This window comes from Molossus molossus, unplaced genomic scaffold, assembly GCF_014108415.1.
Source record: "Molossus molossus isolate mMolMol1 unplaced genomic scaffold, mMolMol1.p scaffold_m16_p_3, whole genome shotgun sequence".
Classification (NCBI taxonomy): Eukaryota; Metazoa; Chordata; class Mammalia; order Chiroptera; family Molossidae; genus Molossus; species Molossus molossus.
Genome location: NW_023425366.1, coordinates 14,196,932 through 14,219,534, shown reverse-complemented (window position 1 = coordinate 14,219,534; position 22,603 = coordinate 14,196,932). Strand labels below are relative to the sequence as shown.

At 45.4% G+C, this 22,603-nt stretch overlaps 1 protein-coding gene across 2 annotated transcripts in view; it reads left to right on the top strand.

The window, feature by feature from the left end:
- Positions 1–406: 406 nt before the first annotated feature.
- The window catches only part of RAI14 (retinoic acid induced 14), a 120,902-nt gene continuing 98,705 nt past the window's right edge, over positions 407–22,603 (top strand). The window contains exon 1 of one of the 2 annotated variants that reach the window (XM_036280629.1): positions 407–492. In XM_036280629.1, the coding sequence (XP_036136522.1) occupies positions 457–492 (36 nt within the window). In that variant the 5' untranslated portion in view covers positions 407–456. The remainder of the gene's footprint in view (positions 493–22,603) is intronic. The other variant, XM_036280630.1, reaches the window with a different exon arrangement.

Below are 22,603 nucleotides of genomic sequence, written 5' to 3'. Positions count from 1 at the left end.
ACTGTTGTCCTGATCATTCTTCACTATGGTGACCCTCCCAGGGGAGGTGGTGGTACAGTTATCACATGAAGGATGTGTAGAGGAATTAATTCAGCGGACACATACTGTGCTCTGTACAATGACAGTTGAGTAGTCACTTAAACTTGTTCTTCTTTTAATGTTCGGGAAGTTGGGGTAAAATGTAAAGATTTAGTTAACTTGACAATATCAGAAGGTTCCAGGGAGTAGTATATCATGAGTGGAAATAACATGTTCTTGACCACATTTTATCTTTTAACTGGCCGTCTTCCTAACTCAGCCCCAACCTTCTGCCTAGGACCCACAGTTGTCATCCCATCAGGAGGGAGTGTCTGTGCTGTGTATTTGGAAACATCCATACTTGATTTCTTTCTTTCTTTCTCTGTGTAGGTGTTGAGCAGTCTCCTCTAGAGCTTTGGAAGGCTGAATGGACTGAACATGAAGAGCTTGAAAGCCAAGTTCAGGAAGAGCGATGTGAGTACACACTGATGCACTGTATGGGGTGAGGCACTGGACTCCCTGGTGTGGAGTGGCTGCTCCAGCCCGCCCGGGGCTGCAGGAACAGCCTCCACTCCCACCTGAGAAGGCGCTGGGTTAATCAGCCACAGATGGGCTCATCTGGGCTCCGGCTCAGGGTAGCATTTGCGAATGTCGAGCTCGAGGTTTCTTGCTGTTTGTTGTGTATAGCTTTCAAAATTGACATTTTAAGATTCCTGGAGTCTGTGCCTTGTAAAGAAACGAACACATTACACATCTTAAATAAAGGAATTAGTAAAAAGCTCAGCATTTCTGCAGTCCCCCAAATCTGATTTTTAGAGGAAGCTAGTGTTAGGAGGATGGTTAAAGAATTACATCCTAGCATGATTGATGCTCAGACTTAGGGAACTCTTAACTGTCTGTTAAGGCGTTTGTGGTAGAACGATATCTGTTGCTGCCTTTACCTTTACCACCCCCCTGAATTCCTGGGGTTCTTACTCATTTGTTATTCATTATACAAGACTTTGGATTGGAGGAACCAGCTATGGTGTCAGGATTATGAAACAAAGGCTCCCAGAGGACAACATGGAAGAAAACAGCCTCGCAGCAGGACTGTTTTAAGAAAATGTCTTCTTATAAACCCTGTGAAATTTGTCTTGTACCAGCTGCATTCTGGATCCTTTGAACAGAATTGTTGAATGGGACAAATTCACGGAAGGGTATTTGCTGGAATTCCAGATGTGTCATCTCCATAATGGGCTTGCTTGGCTATCATTTAACATTAGGTAATCAGAGGTAAGCCTGGGTTGTGTTGCTTTGCTGTGAATTACGTGACAGCTTGGCACAACCACGTTTTTTGCAATAAGTAGAGGCTGCGTCTTTTATGGCGAACTCACACACACACACACCTCCTTTTGGCTGCCACTTATCTCCTGAGTTTGCATCGTGACATTAACTTACCGCCCTGATAAGACCCAGACCAGAGAAAATGCTTGTGGGATGATTGCAGAATCTTATCTTGTTTAAAGGAAGTTAGAGCTAGAAAGATTTTTCAGGGAAAAGTTGCTCTCTTCTCATTCTTCTGGTAAGCTCACTGACACTTAGAATGTGAAGTGACTCAGACTCGTCCATCCAGCCTTTGGCCAGGGAGGGCCTAGGTCATCTGACTTCCTTAGCCCCCTCCCCCTGCCAGTCCCCTGAGAAGCTCCCTTCAATCCCCTCATCTGCTGGCCGTATGACGCCAGAGCCTACACATCTCATTTGGCTTTCTGCTAAGAAGGACCAGGCAGTTAAATGGAAAGAAAACGTTGCCCAGTTGAAAGATACGGGTTTGAAAAATGTGTTACCAGGTTAACAACGTCTTTTCCATTCCAGGGGAATTTGGGTAGCTTCCATTTATATAAGTTGAGAGTATTTTAGCAAAATTTAATCAGTCTAGAGTTCCATGAAATGTGATTAGGGGTGGGGGAGACATGGTAGGCACATAAACTTTGGGTTTAAAAAATTAACAGCTGCCTAGATGGTGTGCCTCAGTGGGTTGAGTGTTGACCCACGCACCAAGAGGTCGCCGGTTTTATTCCCAGTCAAGGCACATGCCCAGGTTGTGGGCCAAATCCCCAGTGGAAGGCATCAGGGGGAGGTCACTTGATGTTCTCTCTCATCAATGTTTCTCTCTGTCTCTCTCTCTCTCCCTTCCTCTCTCTGTCAAATCAATAAAGAAAAAAAATTAAAAACTATGGCGGTAGCCAGGGTGTTACTGGAATCTATTTTTAAAATAAAAACGGGAATGTTTCCACGATAACAAAGTCACAGTAATAATACCATTAAAAGCTCTTGGGATTTGGCAGCAGAAAGGTTGCACATTTAGCGGTTCATGCAAAGAGAGGAAATATTGGTGCAGCCAGCTTCGGGCAAAGAGCAAAGCAAATGGGTATAATGGGGCCAGAAAATATCAGATGGCTCCCCAAATTCATCCCAAATTGCTTCCCAGACCGCACTATTATACAGCCAAATGGAGGGGATAAAGACAAAAATGAAAACCTTTTTGAACCCCTGTTTGTTCAAGAGCCATGTGATCCTAGTGACTAACCCATTACGGAGCACTTGCTGTATCGGGCCAGGCCAGGCTCTGTGTGTGAAATCATTTGACCTCGCCACCACCTCGTGTGGGTGGGTATTCCAGTTAGGGTCACTTTACAGATGAAGACACTGAGACCTAGGGAGGCAGAGTAACTTGTCTGGCTTCTTAGAATTAGTTTTTTGTGCCAAAGTAACCTGTTTCCAGAGCCCAGGTTTCCTGAAAAAGGAGATTTGGCTGCAGATTTGACTTTATGAAACAAGCCAATCCAGGCCATAGTTGGGAAAAGCAACTTTGGACCTGGGTGTGTGGCCTTGGGCAAGATTATCTTTCTTGAACCTCAGGTTCCTCCCCTGAAAAGTGGAGAAAATAGTAGCCTTAGCACAGCTGGTGTGGCTCAGTGGTTGAGTGTCGACCCATGCACCAAGAGGTCACTGGTTCGATTCCTGGTCAGGGCTCTTGCCCAGCCTGTGGGCCGATTCCCAGTAGGAGGCATGCAGGAGGCGGCCGTCGATGTTCTCTCTCATCAATGTTTCTGTCTCTCTTCCTCTCTCTAAAATCAATAAAGAAAAATTATTTAAAAATATTAACCTTGCCCTGGCCGGTTTGGCTCAGCGGTAGAGTGTCGGCCTGCAGTCCAGAGAGACCCGGGTTCGGTTCCCGCTAAGGGCACGTACCCCAGTTGCAGTTTGTCCCCGGCCCTGGTTGGTCGTGCGGGTGGCAACTACTCGATGTGTCCCTTTCACATCGATGTTTCTCTCTCTCTCTCCCTCCCCACTCTATCTGAACAAAAAATGGAAAAATGTCCTCGGGTGAGGATAAAAAAATATATATATTAATCTTACACAGTTGTGAAAGTTGAATGTGCTTGTCGATGTAAAACACACATCTTAGGACCTGACAGTCAGGAGCTGCTTGGTAAATACTTATTCCTCTCTCGTAATCAGAAACCCACGACAAAAGTGGGCTCGGAAAAGTGTATACAGTCTGGAGGGTGAAATGGTCTCGAAACAGTTGCTGTCTCGGAGGGTCCGCGAAACAGAGCTGGGAGTGTGTGGGGGAGGGAGGCTTACTTTTCCATGTGTGCTATGGTTTGAATATTTTTGTTTATGTATGTGCACATACATGTGATCACTTGTTACAAGAAAAATAAATGTTAAACTATTTATATTTAGTTCAATGAGCCAGACTATAATCATCGTTACCCAAAGTGAATGGTCTCGCTCAAAGAATGAACCTAAACCACCCGCCATCGAACTTTCCTGCTTGTCTTCGTGTGAGGCTGAACTCGGAGAAGCTGGAAGAAAGGGCTCTTTGTGCTTCTAGGGGTAGGAAGAAGGGACAGCAGATCATGTTCGGGCTTTCATAACGAGAGGGCCCGTGACCCACTGCTGTGATCGTGTTTCCGTCCGCCTGTGTCGGGCGGTCTGGAGCCTGGTCAGCTGGTGGCCATGGAGAGCAGAACCCAGGGGTGCAGAAGGACAAGAGTGGCCAAAGGAGCCCCCATGGGTGGCCTGAAGGTCACTGCTACTCCAGGACCATCATTCGGGTAGAGATCTAATCCCAGTGTCCTTTCTGGAACAATTGACTCCAGACAGCGGCCCCATGAAGGGCGGGTTGATGTGAGTGTAATAGGGGAATGAACCTGATTCTGTGACTGTGGTTAGATAATGTCATTGTCTGGGTGCTTTAATCCCTGAACATATCTGGGACCTGCAGATAACCCTCAGAGGCCAAAGAGAGTTAGGAGCTAAACACGTGTCCTCCCGTGGGTGACATTTTCTGGTTCCTCTTTATAACTTTACCTTGGGCATCCTTAAACTTGGGTTAGATTCTAGGGAGACTACGGGAGAAATGGGAAGTATGGTTCTTGTCTTAAAGAAGCTCATAAACTGAGGTGGGAGGAGAAGAATTATATGGAAGAAATTACTAAAGCAAAATACAAATTGTATAGAATATAGATTTCTTTTAAAAAATGTAAAATGTTTTTTATTGATGTTTTGGAGAGAAATGAAGAGAGAGAGAGATAGAAACATCGATGTGAGAGAGTGACGTTGATTGGCTGCCTCCTGTACACCCCCTCCTGGGGATCGAGCCTGTCATGCGGGCATGTGCCCTGACCAGGAATTGAACCCGGACCTCTCAGTCCACAGGGCGATGCTCAATCCACCAAGCCACGCTGGCTGGGCAGAAGATAGATTTTTAAAGGGACCTCAGGAAGATACAAACCAGTTGTTATTGTGGGGTCTGGATGGTCAGTGCTGTAGGTTTTCAGAGCAGCATCACTGGAATCACTGGAAATGGGAGGATTCGGGAGCACTTTCCAGAGAAGGCCTGGTTTGGAAGGATGATTGGGAGAGGGGGGTGGGGAGTGAGGGAGCCAGCCATGTAGCACAGTGGGTGACTGTCTTAAAATTGTGCCCCTGACATTGTAATACTTCAAGAGCCCGGGAGAGTGCCCATGGCATGACCCGAAGTCTTTTAATAAGAACACCGTAAATATTTCATTCTCCTTTTAAAAATGGGTATATTTGACTTTTATGTTTATAAAATGAGCACAGAGGTCTCAATCATCATTACTTACATCTCTTAGACTGCGGTTTGAAAGCGACTCCTTTACCTCTTTAAATAGTTGCAGCAACTAGTACGTGGTTCCACACGGAAAAATGAGCTGTCAGCATGAGCAACGAGGCCAAGAAGGTTGGGGTTTTCCCTCTGCTAATAAAATGCTCAGGCTTCTGGAATTTCTTTGTAAATGCCAGTTTTTGGTGCCGTGAGTGAAACGAGTGGAGGTTGAGGGATGCGAAATGGGGCTGAAAGGTCTTTGTCACAAATCTTGAGATAATGCCTCTCAAACACGGTCGGGATCTTCAGAGTTTGCTTTGTGGGTGTGTTTCATTTGATGAAAGGTTTGTTCCCGATTATGTTTTCCATTGTATTAGGGAAGCACCAGACATTCCTTAAAAAAAAGAAAGTCAAAGCAGCCAGTTCAAAATGGCTGGCTCCACAAGAGATGGAATTGACATTTTTTACGTCGCAGTGATCAACGATGGCAGCCTTCAGCCAAAGAAATGCACACACCCCAAGAATCCTGAGGAACCAGACACATCCTGCTCAGATAGGAGCTTGAATTTCTTGCCTGTTGAGAAAACAAGTCTCATGAAGGTCGATAATGGACATCTCTGCCACAGTGTATTTTTCAAGGAGTTTTTAGTGATTTCTAATAAGTTCTTACACATGCCCAGGCCTCCCTCCCCCACCACACACATGCAGTAAAAGGGAGTATTTAAAATCCAAGTGTTCCTGTTGACCAAGTTGCCATGGGTTATTCTGTTGTACGGCTAAGCCCCTTTTTCATAGACATAATTTAAAAATGCATCAGAGGTGACCTTCGTGGGTGGAGTGTGAGACTATAAGCTTCTGGAGAGGAATTCAGTCCAGTCTGTGTCATGCTGCATATTTCTCAGGGCTTGTCAGCCCTTCCTAAATGGGGAGTCTGTTTGCTGCCTGATTTCACCTTGTAAGTTTCTCGGGGCTGCCGTAAACACAGAGCGAGCGGCTTAAACAACAGACACGTGTTGTCTGGGCTCTGGAGGCTAGCCGTGTGGGATCACGGTGTGTGCAGGCTGGTTCCTTGGCACGGCTAGGAGGGCGAATTTGTCCCGTGCCTCCCCCAGTGTCTGGAGGTTTGCTGGCAGTGCTTGGCTTGTACATCACCAGCCTGATCCCTGCCTTCGTCTTCACACAGTGTTCTCCGCACGTCTGTCTTCACGCTCCCCCTTCCAGAAGGACAGCGGTCTCCTGGGTTAGCCCCTGCTGACGACCTCACTTTAACACGATTACCTTTGTAAAGACCCCATCTCCACCTCAGGTCTATTCCGAGGTATGTGAGACTCCAGCTTATCAGTTTTGTCTGGGGAAGGGGCACACCTCCATGCCTCCCCTCCTAGAGCAGTTCCTCGGGAGCCCTGGCACCTGCCACTGAGCTGCACGCCGATGCCCTTCAGCTCCACAGGGCTGTTTTCGGCATCTCGTAGAGTGAGGCCGGAATATCACAAGTTTTTAGTGGGTGATCCTGTCTAATACATAGCATTAACAGCGAGAGTAAACACGTATTGATCACTGACCTACTACCCCAGAAATAAGAAGATGGAACAGATCTCATGAAGGTCGATAATTGACATTCACTGATGGACGTTCACTCTGTGCCAGGCACCAAGCCCTTTGTGTGCTCTTTATCGTGTGATGCTTTCAGACCTCTGTCCAGTAAACAGTCCTGTTATCATAGCAATTATAGAGGAAGAAATTAAGGTCCAGGGAAGTTAAGTCATTTGGCCAAAGTCACATTGATAAATGGCAGGGAGATCAGAACCTCGGGTTTTCCATGACACCACAGCGCCCCAGTTAACGCTGCACACACGGGCAGACACAGGGCATTCGTCTTCCTAAATCCAGACCTTCCAACTGCGTAAGATCAATCCGGCCCCGCTGGCTGACTGTCAGGCCCACTCGATGGTTTTACATCGGTACGAGTTCTCTCCATAGTGGCAAAGCTCAGCTCGCCGACACTGGTGGTGTCCTTCGCCCTGCCGGGGAGAATCTAAGAAACTCTTGGGTTGTTTGTTTCTTGAGAGGCAAATGCACTTCAGACTTCATTGTTAAAGTGAGAGAGCAAATGCTACTTCTCTCTTCCATCGGAGAGACTGCTGAGACGTCTGTTTCTGAATGGAGCCCCATTGCGGGCTCACTGGCTCACACTTCTTTCTAGTTACCCCAGATCTTAACCCCAGGAATTCTTGGTTAAACCTGATACCATTCCAGCTGCAGCTGGAGACCAGTATGAAACTCAGAACCTGGCCCCTAAACTTGGAGAAATCTGATCATCTCCACGGCAGTGAATCATCTAGGTTATTACCTTTTATCTCTTTATTCTGAATTAATTACCTAATCATTTAAAACTATTGCTGACCTCGGTGTTTTTGTTTGTTTGTTTGTTTGTTTGTTTGGATACGTTCTTGTATATAACTTCATCTTGGGAGTGAAATAGAAATTGCTTCTGAGTTGACTCTGTGGAAAGTTTCATTTGGGTTTTTACTCAGAGATCTTTGCTCTATAAAGGTGGTTATTTTCATTGATGTGACAATAGGTGTCAACATTAGCCAAAGGCCAAGTGTATCTAGAAAGATGACAATAATGACTAGCTTTGACTTTCTCTATGTTTGAGTCCCCACCTCCTTTTAAACAAGGAAAGCCAGCCTATTTTGATCAACTTGATTATCCAGTTACTAGTTTTTATCATGTGAATGAAACTGTTTTCACTTTTTGGGAAGCACTGCCTAGAAAGATTTTACTTTTTGTTTTCTTAGGAGGCCTCACGATCTGGTCTTTACTCCCTCCTGCCTCCCGGGCTGTCCAGTGGGCCAGCTAGTCAGGAAGTGTAGACATTTGTAATGTGGGAACAGACGAAGAAACAGGTCGAGGAACTACATCTTCCTGGATGGGTTTGTTTAGCGTTGTGTTTCCCGGTGCTGAGAATGTTTCTGTGGCAGGTTTTCAAACGTGGGCTACGTCTGTGGAGGGTTTTTCATGGCAGTCAGTGTGAATGCATGAAGCAGTCCATCTTCGACGGGTTGTCTCAAGCTCCTGTGAGATCCCAACGAGCATTTTTTTTTTTTTTTTTTTTAAATCCTCACCCGAGGACACTTTTCGATATTTTGTTCAGATAGAGGGAGAGGGAGAGAGAGAGAGAGAAACATCAACGCGAAAGCGACACATTGAGTGGTTGCCACCCACACGACCCAACCAGGGCCGGGGACAAACTGCAACCAAGGCACGTGCCCTTAGCGGGAACCGAACCCAGGTCTCTCCAGACCGCAGGCCGACGCTCTAACCGCTGAGCCAAACCAGCCAGGGCCCAACGAGCATATTTATTAAGATATAGGATAACCTATTACAACAAAATACCCCGAGTTCAAATCCGATAGGACTTGTTTTCTTCTCAAGTAAAAGATTCAAGCACACTAGGGCCCGCAGGACAGCGCTGCTCCATTGATTCATCCAGGGACCCAGGTCCTTTTATGGTGTTCTTTCCCTGCACTCGGAACTGCACTGGGCCTTGCTGTGGCCGTTGTCACAGGTGGCTTTCAGGATTCGAAATGTGTCTAGTCCAAATGGAGATATCTTATAATTATAAATACACACCAGTTTTCAAAGATTTAATACACACACACACAATGTAAGACATCTTAATAATACTTTTATAATTACACATTGTAGTGTTAATATTCTGGACATATTGGATTAAATAAATATATTAAAATTATTTCATCTGTTTCTTTATTGATTTTAGAGAGAGAGGAAAAGAGAAGGAGAGAGAGATAGAAACATCAATGAGAGAGAACATTGATTGGCTGCCTCCTACATGCCCCCCACTGGGGATTTGGCCCACAACTTGAGCATGTGCCCTGCCTGGGAATCGAACTGTTGACCTCTTGGTGCATGGTTTGATACTCAACCACTGAGCCACATCATCTGGGCTCCTTATAATTTATTTTTTATTATTTAAAATGTTTCTTTATTGATTTTAGAGAGAGAAAGGGAGAGGAAACATCGATGAGAGAGAACATCGACTGGCTGCCTCCTGCATGCTCCCCACTGGGGATCAGGCCCACAATCTGGGCATGTGCCCTGACCAGGAATCGAACTGGTGACCTCTTGGTGCATGGGTCGACACTCAACCACTAAACCACAGTGGCCAGGCTGGGCTCCTTATACTTTTTTAATGTGGCTACTAAAAACGTCAAAATGACAAGCCTTGCATTAAAATTCTTTTGGACAGCGCTGGTCTAATGTGTTGTTCATGGTTTTATATTCTGCATTCAAGTCTTCAGAACCAGGAAGGAGGAGAAGGAAACACAGGCCTCTTCCTTTTTAAAGGATGTAAACCTGAAGACGTGTGAATCATTGCCTTCAACATGGAAGTGACTGGAACTTAGTCGTGTGGCCCTACCTAGCTGCAAGGGAGGCAGGAAAAGGTTTTCTGTAGCTGGCAGCCACAAAACCAGGTAAACCTCCAGGGGTAGGAGGAATGGATACTGAAGAAGATGAGCTCAGTGTTATGGATTGAAGTGCCACCTCTCCCCCCAAGAGGTAAATTGAAGTCCTAACCCCTAGTACTTCATAGTGTGACCTTATTTAGAAGTAGGGTCTTTATAGAGGTAATAAAATTAAAATGAGATCATTAAGGTGGACCCTAATCCAGTATTACCTGTGTACTTAGAAAAGGTGGAAATTTGAACACAGACAGACATGCACAGAGAGAAAACGATGTGAAGAGACAGGGAGAATGTCGCGTGAAGATGAAGGCAGAGGTCTCGGTGATGTCTGTGAGCCAAGGAACACCAGAGAGCACCAGCAAACCCCCAGAAGCTAGGAGGAGGGCCTGGAACAGTCTTCCTCTCCGCTCTTAGAACCTCAGAAGGAACCAGCCCTTCTGACACTGTGACCTTGGACTTCCAGCTTCCAGAGCACTGAGATAATACATTTTTGTTGTTTAACACACCAGTTGGTGGCCCTTTATTGTGACAGCTCTAGGAAATGAATACATTTGGCCATAGGCAATTTCACAAGGAGTCTCATCTGAGAGTTGGATGATAAAGATGTGCGAAATGTTGTTAGTTTTTATTACTTTTATCCCAGAAGTGAATATTGGCTGCTCTTTGCCCAGTTCTCGGTTGTCCTGTTGGTGGATGCCTATTGCAGCATGCTGTTTAGGGCGAAGTTAAATGCCTTTTACGTGTTAGAAATGGAAGCTGCCCCTGAGTGTCACCAGCTGGTGACATTAGGTTATCGTGAGCCTTTTCCTTTTAATCCAGTAGTATATTAGGTGACCTGGTTTGATAAGATGTGGGATAAGCACCATTTACAGTCATCATTTTGGGATTGCTTCAGGGGTGGGGAACGTCCGGCCCGCAGTATAAGGCCCGCGAAATCAATACCAGCTAACATCACATGCCTCACCAAATTAGCCAGACCAAATGTAGAGGCTAATTTTTTTTTTTTATCCTTACCCGAGGACATTTTTGCATGTATCTTCAGACAGAGCGAGAGGGAGAGAGGGAGGAAGAGAGAGAGAGGAACATCGATGTGCAAGAGACACATCGACTGGTTGCTACCCACACGACCCCAACCGTGGCTGGGGACAAACTGCAACCGAGGTACATGCCCTTAGCAGGAACTGAACCCGGGACTCTCTGGTCCGCGGGTCGACGCTCTTAACCATTGAGCCAAACTGGTGAGGGCTAAGTTTTAAGTTGATAATTTTGTATGGCCCTTGAATGATGTTATAAATATCCAAATGGCCCTTGGCAGAAAAAAGCCCCTTACACGGATAGGAACTGTCATGACCTGATCCCACACCTTCATAGGAAGGTTTGGGAATGATGTCAACCTACAACAGTACATTATAAACTTAGTTCTGGATTATATTGGATGTGTGTATTCAGTTAACACACATTTTATGAAATTGTGAAATACGAATATTCTTAATTGTATCCATTTCATTTGAAGATATATGCTAGTTTGACTCTAAAATTGTGGGGCTTAGAATTCTCAGCAAAATATTACATTTGTTGCCAAAAAACCCCACTTCAAATGGTGGCATTTCCACTTCCAGACATGTAGCTTTATTGCTGTAACCTAAGGTCGTACTAATCCTGTTCCGTAGCCCCTTCCCCTCTCGATTCCTCTTGTGTTTATTGTTGACTCTTTTCCACCACTGAGGCAGCAAAGCTGTCTTTCTCCGTGTGCTTTTGCTGTTGGACATTGGACCCAAATGCAGGACACTGTATTTATCTGTGTTAAATTTTATTTTGTTAGTTAAATTTAACTTTGTTCCATAAATATATTGCTCTGGGTTTTGCATCATTTTAAATTCTGTCTCTTAATCACATTGAGTCATCCACAAACTTGTTAGCCATGCCTACTTAAGTCATTAATGAATGAGTTGAACAGCTTTGCCTTCAGATATATATTATTTTATAGTATAGTTATTATACATGTATTATATGCATGACTGTTATATATATATATATATCTCATGTCATATAATTACTTGCATTCTTTTAAATGGACAGTGCTTTAAGCCTCGTTCTTTGGGATCTGGTTCTAGTTGACCCGTTATGCAGTTTCTCAGCCCTGTTTTCTGTCTTGTCCCAGTTGTGATACTGGGCAGGCTGTATAGTCTCCCTCATTTTTTGTTTTCTCATCTGTAATCCAGGGGAGTGCCCACCCTCTCTTACAGCATATTGTAAGGATTAGGTTAAAATCCAGTACACTGTAAATTCTCAGTAAATGGCAGCTGAGGGTATCTGTCACCCCGATGGCTAACAGGGTGCCTGGCATTAATAGATCTTCAGCAGTGTGTGATGAATGAATGGCCTCACAGAGTCTCCTGTGTAGTTGAGACACTGTGATTGACATGCATGAAACAGAGCAGTACAAGGCTTGTGTCATTCAAAACCAAATCAGGAGTCCAGGAGTTTAAAGAGGGCTTCAGAGAAAAGTTTAGCTTGAGGCTGGGCCTTCTTGATTGAGTAGATGAGGATTAACAGGAAACCAGTATTGGTGAGGGGATGTGAAGAGTAGATGTGGGAGGGAGGAGATTCCGTGGAAAGGGAGATGCTCATGGAAAAGTGATACAGGGGAGGCTGAAGAAGGAGCTCTGAAGATGATTGCAGTGTGGGCAGTAGGTTGATTTGGGGTTTGGGGAGGCTACTAGAGAAAAGGGCCAGGACTGGGGCCAAGGCAGGGTGGTGGCTGCAGGGGGAGGGAGAGGATGTGGTGCGTCGAGTGGGTGTGGGATGAAGAGCAGGGAGGAAATCTAGATTCCTGTTGATATGCAGAGGCCACACCCTGCTCTGGGAGTGCCCTCCATCGCCTGAGAAATCTGGTGCGGGTTGATGATTGCCCTTGCCTTTCACTGAGCAACTTGGTGGGAAGAGACCTTAGGAAACAGAGAAAAAAGAAGTGAGACTCTATTTATTAAGAAAGAATGTTTGGCCCGTCTGATGTGGCTCAGGGGATTGAGCATCGTCCCATGGACTGGGAGGTTCTGGTTCAATTCCTAGTCAGGGCACGTGCCCGGGTTGTGGGCTCGATCCCCAGTAAGGGGTGTGCAGGAGGCAGCTGATAGTTGTCTGTCTCTCACATGATGTTTCTCTCTCTCCCTTCCTCTCTCATAAAATCAATTAAAAATATTGTTTAAAAAAAGAATGTTTGTAGACTATTTATTTAATATTTACATGCACTTCTGTGCGAAGCATTATTCTAACCAGTTTAACAAATTGTAATGTGTTCCTGTTAGAGAAGTAACCATTCTTACCACCATTTTACAGATGAGAAAACTGTGACATAGTAACTTGCTGTGTTAGCTTGCCATCTGTCATTACTGTATTGCTTAAACAACAGAACTTGATTGTGTCACTGTCCTGCAGGATGGAAGTCCCAGGTCGAGTTGTCTGGGTCTGCGCTGTGAGAGAGAGTCTGATCCATGCTCCTCTGCTCGCTCTGGTGGTTTGCTGCAAATGTTTGGCGTTCCTTGGCTTAACGATGTATCACCCAAATCTCTGTCTTCATCTTCACATGGCATTCTCCTGTGTGGGTATCTCTGCAAATTTCCCTTTTTTATAAGGACATCAGTCATACTGGATTAGGGGCCCACTTTTCTCCAAAATAACTTTATCTTAACTAATTACATCTACAGCGATCCCATTTCTAAATAAAATTACCTCCGGAGGTACTGAACGTTAGAACTTCAACATATGAATCATGGGAGGACACAGTTCAGCCCGTAACATTTGTCCAGATCAGGAAGGTGACTAGGAGCCAGGACTGTGCTGGGGACTGTGGCTCCAGAAGCCACGCCTTCTCCACCGTGACTGATTGCTCATGTGCACAGGTGTTTGCTGTGGGAGACACAAAGTGGGATTTCAGCCAGACACACAAAGGCCTGGAATTGGATTTCCAATTCTCCTTTCCAGAATTTCCAGTGGCAACTGACAGATGATAATCACTGGTAAACTTTGACCAAAACGTGCTTTGGCAAAGCCTAGAAGCCAGATTCAGGAGGATCGTTTTGAAAGCCTTTGGTGCTCGAGATAAGAATGGGGTGGAGGAGATGGAAAGCAAAGCAGTTGGACCTGTTTTGGGGGGGAGAGGACCTAGAATGCAAATTGGGACCTGACACTTAAGGAATGTTTGTATTGTGTTCTGTTTTGGCACTAACAAAGGGCATGACTTAGACTAGGTTGGCTGTGCTTCTGAAGGTTTGGGACACAGCTGTCCCCTGAGTGGTGGTTCTGGCGCTGGGACAGGTCTTAGGGCCCTGGCTGTGCCCTGTGAATAGCTGGAAGCTGGGTTGTTTTGTAAGCTCTGGTGTGTTCCGCAAGCATGGCCCGCAGTCCTGGGAGTCTGGTTCTGTAGATTCCTGCCCTTTCCAGTGTATTTGGACAACCACATACCTCTGCCCTTCCCCCACAGTGAGTACATGGACGCAGGTGGCAGGTGGCAGTCTGGGTCATGGGAGGCAGGATGAGATCATTGTCCCTGCTCTGTCTGCAGTACCCGCACCGGGCACCAGGCACTGCTGAATGAATGACTAAGAAGCACACGAAATACTGACAGTTCATTGTCATTCCCTCGTTCCTGTGCCCCGCGGCTCAGTGCCTGCTGCTGTCCTCACATCGTGCACAGAGACAGAAGGGCAGAGAGGTTTTCTAGGGGGGTTTCCTTTAGGATGTCCTGACTGTCCTCTCGGCCACTTTCGATTGTGTTATGTAGCACTAGTGAGCATTGTTGGGGGTCTAGCTTCTCATGTACAGCCCACCTGTGTACTTGTTTTGCACCCAGGCTGTGAAATTGTTTTGTATCTGTAGCTCTCAGCTCAAGTGGTTGGAGAACCACACTAACCAGACCAGTCCTGAACTTAGACCTGGGGCAGGCTAATTAACTAACCTAAGTTCCACCGGCAGACATTTTCTAAGTTTAGACTCAATTTACCAGCTGCCATCTGCATCTCTCTTTGGTCATAAAAGAGCCTGAAGGGCCCTGGCCCGTTGTTCAGTGGTTAGAGCATTGGTCTGTGGACTGAAGGGTCGCAGGTTCCATTCCCAGTAAAGGGCACGAACCTGGGTCGCAATGGGCAACCAATCGTTGTGTCCCTCTCACATCGATGTTTCTTTTTCTCTCCCTCCCTCCCTTCCACTCTATCTAAAAATCAATGGGAAAATATCCTCAGGTGAGGATAACAAAAAGATAAAGAGCCTGAGGTGACTGATTAGGATCCCAGCCACTCCTTACTGGAAGCAACAAGATGCTCAGGCCCTGGTTGCAGGGGACAGTCCTGGTTGCAGGGGACAGTCCCGTCAGCCTCTTCAAAGGCTGCTGTAGGATCACGATTCCAGTTTTACCATTTGTGAGGCAATTAGCCAAAGTTTGCCAGAGATTCTGGGCAACTTGCTCCTAGCTGGGGAAGAATTCACCAGAATGGTCAAGTGAGCCTTTGAAACCGCCAGGTTTACAACCTTAGTTTATGACCTTGGTGAATGTTCCTGATCTTTGAGGCTCTGCTACTTTCCAGCCATAGCAAGCCTGTTCACACATTTCCCTTTTTTTTTCTTTATTGATTTTAGAGAGAGGAAGGGAGAGGGAGAGAGAGATAGAAACATCAATGAGAGAGAACATCGACTGGCCACCTCCTGCACGTCCCCTACTGGGGATCGGGTGCACAACCTGGGCACGTATCGTATCCTGACCGGGAATCGAACCGGCGACCTCCTGGTGCATCGGTCGACGCTCAACCACTGAGCCACACCGGCCAGGCCACACATTTCATTTCATTACCACAAACCTGTGTTGTATGAACAATACTGTTATTAGCCACTTGTTACATTTTTGACCCAATTTAAGGGAGGCTCTCTGGAGAAGATGATCTTAAAAATGGAGTTTTTGTAGTATTAGTGATATTATTGGAAAATGGAGAGTAGCCCATATTTTGGAGGAGTCCACAAATAAGTGATGTTAGATCCACAGAGAAGAAAGTTCTCCAGTCATTAAAAACATTAAGTTTAAAAATTGTGCAGCAACTGGGAAAGTGCATGTGATGAACCAAGTGGAGAGAGGGTCAGGTTCCAGAATTAGATCTCACTGTGATATAAGCGAGAAACAAACAGCGTGTGCCCATCAGCACTTCTGCTTAGAGGAGGACAGAGGAAATGGATGGGCTACAACGTTCAACTGACAGATAGTCATTGCTGTGACACTTCCAGAAGCCACTTAAGGACGTAGTAAAAAATTGGCTGAGTATATTTTTGGATACATATTACAAAGCCATAAAAATGTTGCAGACATCTAGTAAAGAAAGCTATTTCATATATTATTATTTATTTATTTTTTAGTCCTTACCTGAGGATATTTTTCCATTTATTTTCAGACAGAGTAGGAGGGACAGATAGAGAAAAACATCAATGTGACAGAGACACATTGACTGGTTGCCTCCTGCACGACCCGACCAGGGCCAGGGACTGAACCACAACCGAAGTATGTGCCTGTGACCAGAATTGAACCCACAACTCTTCTGTCTGCGGGCTGCTCCTCTAACCACTGAGCAAAACCAGGGCTATTATTATTATTGTTATTAGTATTTATTATTAAATAATAAAAGCTCAAGTTCTAAACATATTTGTGACGGTTAAAGTTTTTTAATGTTTTTCTCTTCCTGGAAAAAATTCCAAAAGATATAAACATGGGTAAGAGGACTCCAAGGGCAAATCCAAGTTTTGTGGAGCCTGAGATTTATACAAAAATATATGGGAATCCCCTTTAAAATAACAAGAGATTTTACTTTACAAATGCTACAAAAAAGAAAAATGTAAGTGCACTGGAAGGCTTTGGAAGGGACCCGCCCAAGGGAAAGGCACAGAGGTTTAAGCCTCAGGAGTTTGGGGCCTAGCAGCCTCCCGGTGTGCAATTTTGCACCTTCTGACCTGGGAGTAGCAGACAGGCCTCTGGCAGTTGCCTCTAGACCCTCCACTAATGCAGTTGCAAGCCCAGTAAATTGCCCGAATGAACAAGGTTCTTTTTTTTTTTAATCCTCACCCGAGGACATTTTTCTATATTTTATTCAGATAGAGTGGGAGGGAGAGAGAGAGAGAGAAACATCGACGTGAAAGGGACACATCGAGTGGCTGCCACCCACATGACCCCCCACACGACCCAACCAGGGCCGGGGACAAACTGCAACCGAGGTACGTGCCCTTAGCGGGAACCGAACCCGGGTCTCTCCGGACCGCAGGCCGACGCTCTAATCGCTGAGCCAAACTGGCCAGGGTGTGAACAGGGTTTTTAGGAGGACTTGTAGCATTTTTTTTTTCTTGACCTCATTTAAGTACATTTTTCTTTCTTCTAGTTCAGCCATTCTCCAAGTGCTGTGCCTGGACCATCAGCATCCTGGGTTCTTGTTAGAAATGCAAATTCTTGAGCTCCCCTGGGTTCACTTAATCAGAAATTCTGGGAGTGGGGCCCAGCAAAGCCCCCCACCCAGATGATTCTGGTGCAGTCTAAAGTTTGAGGTTTAATCTGCTCTATAGTTGTCAACCCTCACTATACATGACAGTTGCCTGGCAAGCTTTTCCAACTGCTGATGACTAAGGTCCACCCCCACAGATTCTCTGTCCAATTGTTACGAAGCAAGGGCTTTGAAGCTTTGGGTATTCTATGACACGGTTGTCTTAGGTAGTTTTATTTACTTGAAGCAAGTAAAGGAGACAGGGGATCCATATTCAAAGCTCTGTATCCCAAAGAGAGGCATAGTCATTGCTTATAAACACTATTTGGTCAATTGCATGTGGATTTCTCTGCAGTTGGCTCTACTTACCAGGTTGGTTCCTGTCAAGCTTATCCTGTTTACATCTGGTCTGCAATATACTGTGCTACATTTTAACATGTAGCAAGAATAACATTTAGTAAGGATGGCCTGGACCTTGAGACCCGTGTCCTATCTAACACTGTGAGAGAGAATGCGTGTCACTACTTCAAGTGAAGCGTTTATCGGTGTGGCACTTTGAGTAACAATGGAGAGCTGGACACACGAACATCAGTGCACTTTGTCGTGTCTGCCTTTCCTAAACTCTGCAAGGGAGTCAGTATCCATAATTACCTCACTGGCTGGGCAGTGTTCTGTGCACAGAACCCAGCAACGATCCCCCAGGAGTTAATTAGCTCGTGCATTACTTAAGCTCAGATTCCGTGTGCTCCACTTACTGTCCTAACCTCTCTGAGCCCCTGTTTTCTGTTCAGTAAAATGGGGATTTTAGAAAAGTCCCTCCCTCCTAGGATATTGTGGGGATTAAAGAAGATAAAAATGCTTGAGATATTCACTTCCCTTTTTCAAATACTTTCTTATGCTATCCCCAGTTATAGACCTCACCTGTCAATATTTCTTTCATCTTAGTATTCCATAAGCTGATTTGTGTAAATGTTTTAGATAATGAAGAAATGATTTTTTAGCTCCTTATGGACTGACTGCAAGGTTTGCTTAGTGCCCTATTTCTATTCCACAGGAAGTTAGAAACAGAAATGCCTCCTCCTGTGAGGGTAGAACAAGGACATGTTAGACTCCTGCTGTCTCCTGTAGCTATTGGTGAGCGCGCCCCTTGGGCACTTGGAACGTGGCTAGAGAGACTGGGAACCAAATTTTAGATTTTATTTATTTTAATAAATTTATATTAAACAATAGATACTCCCATTCACATATTGGAAAAGTGTACATTGGAAGCAACTTCAATATGTGAATTTATTTGTCGACGTATACATTTCATGGAATCTAAACACACGTCCAGTATTTCCAATGAAGAGGCAGCATCGGAATTGAGATGTGATGTCAGTACACAGGATTTTGAACACTTAGTCTGAAACAAGAATGTAAAATGTCCTCTTAGTAGTTTTCATGTTGATTACATGCTGAAATGATAACGGTTTGGTTGCATTGGGTTATACAAAATATAAATAATTTCATCTGCTGCTTTTTACCTTTTCCAGAATGTGGTTGTCAGAAAATATAAAACGGGATTGTGTTGTGTTTCTCTTGGAGAGTGCTGTTAGACCCTACCGTGAAAACAGAACCACGGAAAAGTCGCCTCCACAGCTCTGAAAAGCTGCCTCAGTCACTTCCTTACGTTAGCACATGGGTCTGAGTTCACGCTTAGGGGGTGCCAGCCCACTTACTGTCTCCTTTGTGGGACCAGTCTACAGCCTGTTTCCTTTGTTCTCTTGATGCGTGCAAACAGGCTCAGTTTGAATACGTGATATCCTACTGTGTGTGAACATATTTTGTGCCCTCTGAACTTAAGGGGAATTTGAGCTGTCGCTGCTGGTTGAACAACAGTCATTTCAGTATGGAGCATCTCAGTGAAGTGCATTTTTTTAATGCTGTGATTCTGGCTTGTGTGTGTTTTGTCTGAGTGTATTCTTGCAGCATAGGAATGCAATTGTTCTGCCCCACTGTTTTTCTCTGTCCATACAAGGGAGTTGCCATTCCTGGAACTCAGATTTATAACCACTTCCTTATTTTTGTAATGCTTCCTGATATACTTTTTAAAGAGGGACTTGACCTTGACCTAGTTCATACTTCTTGAAATGTTAAATCATTCATTCAGCAGCCTTGGCTTTATATGACCGATGGAATGTGTTTATCTTCCCATATTAACAGTCACTCATTAAACTGAGCACGATGAAAATTTCTTACAAGGTAAACATAAATAGAATGTCACTTAAGGATTATTTTCTGCCTTTAAATGGGTTTTCTTGTATTTGGTGGGCCCTTACTCAAAATGTCTCTGGCTGAGTAATGGATTTGAGGCTGATATTTAGACACTTGTGTGGACATTTTAAAGATGGTCCTTGAGCCATGGAGTTCTGAACTTGTGGGAGAAATTTTTCATTTCAGGAGGACGTTCGTTGGTGTTGCCTGTTGAACAAGCAACTGCAGCTCTTCCTACTCGGTGCAGTTCTCTCTGTTCCTGGCTCCTGTTACAGCAGGAGTGTTTCTCAGCTCGAAAGACCAGGTTATCTGTGCCATCTGATGGGCACAGAAGAAACTCTTGTGCCCCCCCACTGCACATGTGTTTCTTTGACCTTGAACTTTATAGTGTTACTGCATTTCATGAGAAATATCCTCTTTCCACTCCAGAAAAGCTTTTCATCTTCGTAATTGGAGGCAGTAACTCAATCAAGACCTCCAGCTCTCGCTGACCCCCCACCCCCATCCATCATAACATATTAAGAGATGATACATATGTAAAACATGAGGCCAGAGAGGCAAAGACACTGGCGCAGCGTTTTCCGATTTCTTCTGGGTGGCGTCAAGGCTTGGCAGACGATTCTGTGGACAGAACAGCAAGCTACTTTTACCGATCTGAGCTCTGCCAGTTACGTGTGTGAGACTCCTGCGAGTCAGCAGCTCCCCGGTTCCCACGTGGGTAAAGTAAGATGCTCTCGAAACTCTCATTAAGCTTTAAAGGTCTGTGTTTCCTGTGCAGGTCTCTCTCCAGCTCCTCACGCTCCCATCCATCTCTGCGTCCACTGGTAATTGCTTCTGTAAGAGAGTCTGAAAGCAGTCCATTTGTTTTCACCGGAGCTGTGCAAAGTCCCGGGGGCATCTGGAAAAGAGAGTACACATTTTAACAGAAGTGTGTTCGAGTCTCCCTCAGGACCTGGTCAGAATGCGTCCTCTTCTTCCCCTTGCCTGTGAAGGTTTCTTGTCATCTGTCCTAATTAAGAACAAATAGGGAGGCAGAATGTGATCCTCTTGTATATAGTGATTATGATTACCTTCCCTTGAAATATGCAAGTCTTTTTTTGTGTTTAAGCACAAAGCAGAGCTGTAGACAGGAAATCTCCACGTCTCTGACCTCTCCAGTGGGAAATCAAAGCTTTGAAAAATAGTGAAAGGAGAAAGAAATTGAGGCTGGAAGAGAGAAAGAGAAAGAAAAGGACCCTTTTTATCTTGTATGGCTCCTGTATTATGAATTTGTATTTGTTTCTGAAGTGACTTAAGGAAAGTTTATCTAATCAAAAAATGTGGCAGTATAAAAGCTAGGCTAGCCCTGGCTGGTTTGCTCAGTGGTTAGAACGTCAGCCTGCGGTCCAGAGAGACCCGGGTTCGGTTCCCGCTAAGGGCATGTACCTCGGTTGCAGTTTGTCCCCGGCCCTGGTTGGGTTGTGCGGGTGGCAGCCACTCGATGTGTCCCTTTCACATCGATGTTTCTCTCTCTCCCTCTCTCTCCCTCCCACTCTATCTGAACAAAAAATGGAAAAATGTCCTCAAGTGAGGATAAAAAAAAAAGCTAAGCTACTCCTGAGTACATATAACTGAAGGTACAATTTAATACACTCTTCTGAACCATATGTAAGTAATAAACCAGCCAAGTAGAAAGAAACAATGTTTTTAAGAAGTTTGCAGAGTTCTGACTATATAAACATGTCAGCTGTTAAACAAGTAATTATCTTGCCAATTGTCAAAACAAAACAACTTTTCTTAAAGTTTTTTTAGAACACATTTCTTTGTTTTTTTTAAAAATTGATTTTAGAGAAAGGAAGAGAGAGAGAGAGAGAGAAACATGGATCAGCTGCCTCCTGCAGCCCCCCCTACTGGGGATGGAGCCCAAAACCCAGGCGTGTGCCCTGACCCGGAATTGAACTGGCAACCTCTAGGTGTGTGGGATGACACCCAACTGAGCCACACCAGCCAGGGCTAGAACATATTTCACAGGTAGTGGGTATCTGGGTTTAGAAGCGTGGATATTTGTGCCACGCTGCCACAGTGAATATCGGTAGCCTTTTTCCTTGACCTGCACTGCAGTTTTACCTTCTATCAGGACTGGAGGCTGGGATCCAGTGTGAAAGACTGTACCCCAGATACACCTTAAGGCCTGAGAGTCTGCCTGGGGCTGTTGGTGGGGGTGAGAATGGAACCAGCTGTTACAGCGCTGGAGTCGGGCCGGACCTGGGTTCAGCAACCTTGGTACTTGAGTTCTGGCTAGGAAGGGATTCGGAGCCAGGACTCAAACTATAAGAGAAAGTTTATTTAGAAAGCCGCAGAGGGGGGAAGAGGTGAGGTAGAAGAAATGGACTCAGAAAGGAGTTGCAGAGGCAGAAGAGGGCCCCTGGGCTTAGGAGGAAGAACGGTAAAGGCAGTGCGTCTGCGGGGGGGGGGGGGGCATGGGAAAGGTGTGGGTGCCCCCCGGAGGGAAGGCATGCTGGGGCTTTTTTTTTTATCCTCACCTAAGGACATTTTTGCATTTATCTTTAGACAGAGCCGGAGGGAGGGAGAGAGGGAGGAAGAGAGAGAAACATCGACCTGAGAGAGACACTTCGACTGGCTGTCACCCACATGACCCCAACTGGGGTGGGGACAAACTACAACCAAGGCACATGCCCCCGGTGGGAACCCAACCCGGGACTCTCTGGTCCGCAGGCTGCGAGGAGATATATATATATATATATATATATATATAGATTTGTTCTATTTATCTTCAGAGAGAGTGGGAGAGGAAGGGAGGAAGAGAAACAGCGATGTGAGAGGGACACATCGACTGGTTGCCTCCCCTCATGGGCCGGGGATGAACTGCAACCGAGGTATGTACCCTTGACTGGAATCGAACCCAAGACTCTTTGGTCCGCAGGCTGATGCGCTACTGCTGAGCCAAACCGGCCAGGGCTGTCCTGAGGACTTTTAAAGCCAGGAGGCTAGGGGAGGATCACGATGGACTAGTCATCAGCTTTTCCAGGTGTATTTTTGTGGTCTCCTCTGATTGGTCGATTCCAGGGCAGGGGTTATAAGTCAGTGCAGCTGGCCCTGGGGTCAGCCATTGTTTGGCTTGTCTGGTTTTGCTGCTTTTCTGGGGGGAGAGATGGAATACAGCTGAGGCCTAGATGCTATTTCTAGGGGTTAATGCGTAAGGGAGTGGTTGTACA